Here is a 4,962-nt window from a genome sequence, read left to right on the forward strand (position 1 = left end):
GAAGCACAGACGGAATAATCGTCTGCCGTGCTTTATCTCGTGTTTTCTCATTCGTCCCGGGATAGCCATTAATGAGCCGGGACAAAGGAAGACGGGGTGGGGCAGGGGCGCAGGGCCAGCCTGACGGACGGACGGTGCTGCAGAGCGGCGATGGGTCTCGGGACCGGCTCCCTCCGCTTCCGTTGTTTCTGTCTGACCTCGACGTGCACTGGGAAGCCCTGGAGGCTTCCATAAGGTCAGAGCCTAAACGCCCTCATCACCGGCGCAGAAACAGGCGACAGGCCGCAGTGGGTTCTCGGCCGTTAGTCCAGCTCCTCGGTTTTCCTTCCTCCTCTGGCGTTTTCTGGGATCTCGTTTGATGGAGGCAGAGTGAGTCCGCATCCTGAGCACAGGTTCACCCAGGGGTCCACGTGCCTTCCCAGCCTTTCCTGGTCTCCATCACCTGGCGTCCGGAGGCTTCTTCTGAACCGTACTCAAGGCCACGCAATCTCAGGAGAGAGCGTAACGTGGCATTGTCCCAAGTGCCGTTCTGTTAACGGAATGCAGAATAACATTGATAGTCCGGTCTGTACGCGCCGGTCTCATTGTCCAGGGAAGTGCGTCGTCCTGAGGGGTCCCCCGGCCGCTGCCCCATGGGCGTGTCGCAGGCGGGGAGCTCGGCGGGAGCGGGTTAGTGCATGTGCCATGTAGGGAGAGTGTCTCGGGCTCCCGCAGCCCCTCGTCGCTCTCGGATGTAGGCCCTGTGGGTTTCCAAAGCCAGATGTGGTGGGGGCTCCCCTTCTGGGCACAGCGCCCCCATGGGGGCGCTCAGCGTCGGGCTCGGACCCCCCTTCTCCTCTGGGGGGGGCCTCCTGGCCCAGCCGTTTACCCCATTTACTCGTCGCCACGCTGACTCCCACCTGTCCCAAGGTGCCTCCTGGGTGTCCTTGGTGGTCGAAACTCTGGTCAGCAGTCTTCCGGTGGTCCTCAGTGACGGTGGTTCTGTAACTGAGTTGTCGTTCGGTGTGTTTGGGCTGAGGGTTCGCCTGCCCTGCCTCCTTGTGCTCATCCTTAGATGAAGAGGCTGAGGCCCCAGGCTGAGGCTCGTAGGAGACGGAGCCAGGAGTCAGACCAAGTCAGTCTGGCCCCCTGAGGCCTGGTTTTAATCACCGTGGCTTTCTTTGGCTCAATAAGGTTTGCAGAAGAAACTAAATTCCTAATACAGCAAGTCCTCACCTAACGTTTGCGATAGGTTTTGCGACACGTGAAACGAAGGGGGACAGAACCAGTTTTACCGCAGGCTGATTGGTCTGAGCCAGAGTTAAGTTCCTACAGCATCTCATCCGCGTTATAAAAAACGGTATTTAGGACATTGTGTACGTACGACTCAGTGATATCTTGAAACGGTATTTAGGACATTGTGTACGTACGACCCTTCGCTATCTATGATGTCTGCAGTTGCTTGGAGAGAGCATCACGTGATATTGTCCTCATTTTGGAGGGATTTATAACTTAGCTCATATTCGTCAGCTTTAAAAGCGCACCCCGCAGGTGGGGCATTTCTTTAAAATGTCATCTATCATATGTATCCAGAGTTCAGCTTCTGCTCGGCGTCACTGGAGCTGACGTAACCGTGTATCAGGCGTGGCTCTGCTGTCTGCGTCAGAATTCCAGGGTACCTGGTCCAGGGACCAGTTCTCAGGCCGTGTTCGGGACCCATTCAGTCTCTGGGGTAGCTTCCTGGAACCCGCATTTTAAATAATTGAAGAAGCACCCCAGGGGATTTGAATGCGCTGTAAAGTTTGACAATCTGTGTGGTTTTTTTTTGTTGTTTAAACGGCTTTGAGATATAATTCCCATACCATACAATTCACCTATAAAGTTATACAGTCCAGTGTGTTTTTTGTATATTCAGATATGCACAACCATAACGTTTTTAGAACACGTTTATCGCCTCAAAAAAACAACCCCATACCCTCTCTCGCTCCCCATCCTCTCCCCAAGCAACGACTCACCTACTTTCTGTGTCTCTGTTTCTCTATTCTGGACTTTCACATGAATGGGGTCACGTAGCATACGGTTTTCTGTGACTGGCGTCTCTCACTTAGCACAGTGTTTTCAAGGTGCGTCCTTGATGTGTGTACGTATCAGGACTTCATCCCTCTCCCTGGCTGAATGACATTTCACTGTGTGGCTCTAGCACGTCTGTTTATCCACTCATCCATCGCTGGACGTTTGGGTTTCCCGCTTTGGGCGATTATGAATTGTGCATGAAGCTGCTAGGAACATTCGGGGACAAGTTTCTGTGGGAACATGTCTTCCTTTCTCTTGGGTAGATATGTGGGAATACAATTGCTGGGTCATATGCTAACTCGACGTTTCACAATTTGAAAAATTGCCAGACTTTTCCACAGAGGGCGTGGCATTTCATGTTCCCACCAGTAGGGTGTGAAGGGCGTGAAGGTTCTGGTTGCTCCGCATCCTCTCCAGGACTCGTTCTCATCTGGCTCCTTGACGCCGACTTCGTGATAGGCGTGAAGCGCTATCTCACTGAGGCTTTTGCTCTGCCTTTGCCCGACATCCAAGCGTCTCTTCAGATCCCTTGCCCATTTTCGAGTTGTTTCTTTTTTATTATTGAGTTGTAAGAGTTCTTTCTATGTCTTAGGTGTAAGTCCCTTGTCAGAAATGATTTATAAATATTTTCTCCTATTCTGTGGGTTGTCTTTTAATTTCTCGATGACATCCTTTGAAGCACAAAATATTTTAATTTCGATGAGGTCCATCCAGTTTATCTTGTCTCTTTAGCTGCTCGTGCTTTTGGTGTCTTATCCAAGAATTCTTTGCCAAATCCTAGGTCATGAAAATCTGCCCCTGTATTTTCTTCTAAGAGTTTTATAGTTTTTACTCTTACATTTAGTCCTGTGCTCCGTTTTGAGTTACTTTTTGTCTATGTGTGAGGTAAGGGTTCAACTTCATTCTTCTGCATAGATATTCTGGAACTACACATAGTAAATTTTTAGGCATCCTACCTTGTATACGTTCCACTTTGCTTCCTGTGTTTAGCCAGATGAGTCTTAGAAAGGCAGGAATTCACATAGATAACCACCATCTAGCAACTTGTTTCATACTCTGTCGGTTCACTTTTAAATAGACTACTCAGAAATTGTGCAAAGATGTCAGGCAAATGCTGGATTTTATGCCAGGGTTGGTTTGCCATATTATGTAGTTCTGATCTGCTTACTTGAAACCAGTCATGTGAAATCTTTTGAGAAGTAAACTCAGCTTGGGGACAGAAAGAAGATGAAATGATTGTAGAGGCAGGTTCTGGAAACTGGCCACGAAATTCGAAATCATTTCACCCTTATCGTTTATTTTAAATTGTCGCGAATGCATACTGTTAGGCAGGTTTGCGTAAAGTTACCATGTGACCCAGCAATTATATCTGATTTGGGACCATCTAGTTGGCTTTTGGAATTCCGACTGTGATGATTCACTGTTGCACGCGGAACTCTGAGAGAGGACTGTGTCCATACGGGTAAAGGGAAAAGCTAGTGCCGCTTACGTGGGACGAAGCCAGGGAGATGAACCACAGCCCGCAGGCCCCGCCCAGAGGCGGGGGGCCCCCTTCGTCTCCTGTTTCTCTTTGTCTAGTGCGGGGTCCAGTGTCTGAACCAGTGACTGTCTTTCCAGACCAACCCTGGGATGGTCCCCAGCCACGGATTCAGCCCCAGATCTTACTTCTTTGACAACCCTCGAAGATACGACAGTGACGACGACCTTGCCTGGAACGCCGCCCCTCAGGGACTTCAGGGAAGGTACGCCCCAGTTCCCACGGGGCCGGGTCAGTGGGGTGAGGGCGCACCAGTGACAGAGCCGGGCCCAGAGCGCCCACAGCGGATCGTAGGAGCTGGGGGTGCGAGGCTGGAAGGGGGCCGGCACCCCGTGTGCGTGCGAGGCCCACCGCGGCCACGCAGAGGCGCCTCCCGGGAGGGGGGAGTCGGGCTTCTCCCGGCAGTAGCGCCGGGCGCCCTGGGGGTGCAGGCCACCGGGGTCCCCCGCCCCTTGCGTCCACCTGCTGGCACTTCAGCCACTGCCCCGCAGCGGTCCCGGCCCCTCTCAGCCTGGCTCGAGGCCAGCGGGCATGGCGGGAGCTCATGGCTGACCATGAGCCAGGTGCTGTCCTCCGCGTGCCCCAGGGCCCTGTGCCACCCTTGGGAGGGACGCTGCCGCGCACACGCTTCTTAGTCATGAAGCTCATCTTAGGCGGAGCCTTGTGAGGGCGGAGGCCGGTCGTGGGTCACTGACACGTTACCGTAACGTCCCCCCCGACCCCGGAGGAGATGAGAAGGGCTGTGGAAGTCCGTGGGGTCCTTCAGAGCTGTGACGAGAGCCCTGCTTTTGGGGACGGGGACGGAGAAGCTGGGAGGACACAGGGCTTTCTGAGGGGCAGAGAGAGCCGGGCGACGTGGGAGAAAGGATGGTGCTGGGAGGAGATGGCAGGCCGGCCGCAGGGCCAGCGGGTGGAGGGAGCTCGGGTCACCCGGCCCCGAGCCGGTCACAGTGGTTTCCGAGGCCCTAAGCCTGGGGGTGTCCCCAAGGCTGTTCCGCATCGTTAGCCCATCGCACGCCCTGCTGGCCTTGTGTCCCTCTGTGAATGTGGCCTAGCCGCTCACCTGCCGGGAGCCACGTGGAGCTGGGAGCGAGCCACGTGGAGGGAGGCCCCCGCCCCCGCCCCCACCCCGGTGGAAGAGACCGGCAGTGACAGCCGTGTATCCCGACTGCTGACCTCACTGAGCTGCTGCGCCAGAGTCCCCCCCGGACACAGGCCGCCAGTGACGCCCCACGTCGGGACGCAGGCGGTGCGTGGCCGGTCGTTTCGTGATCTGGCGTGACTGGTGGACGGCGCTGGTCAGCAGACTTTTGTGAGCGGGCTCCTGGCCGCTGCACTGTCTTGTGGAACATGGGGCTTCGAGCAGCTGCTTT

At 54.7% G+C, this 4,962-nt stretch overlaps 2 protein-coding genes across 3 annotated transcripts in view; both read left to right on the forward strand.

Annotated features, from left to right (window-relative positions):
- GPR137B (G protein-coupled receptor 137B) overlaps positions 1 to 4,962 on the forward strand; it is a 49,270-nt gene that overhangs the window by 37,120 nt on the left and 7,188 nt on the right. For both annotated transcript variants that reach the window (XM_023520831.1, XM_011375911.2), the window contains exon 6: positions 3,670 to 3,794. In XM_023520831.1, coding sequence (XP_023376599.1) covers positions 3,670 to 3,794 — 125 coding nt within the window. The remainder of the gene's footprint in view (positions 1 to 3,669; positions 3,795 to 4,962) is intronic.
- Positions 1 to 4,962, forward strand: part of ACTN2 (actinin alpha 2) — a 389,901-nt gene that overhangs the window by 24,375 nt on the left and 360,564 nt on the right. The window lies entirely within an intron of this gene.

Source organism: Pteropus vampyrus, unplaced genomic scaffold, assembly GCF_000151845.1.
Source record: "Pteropus vampyrus isolate Shadow unplaced genomic scaffold, Pvam_2.0 Scaffold279, whole genome shotgun sequence".
Lineage (NCBI taxonomy): Eukaryota > Metazoa > Chordata > Mammalia > Chiroptera > Pteropodidae > Pteropus > Pteropus vampyrus.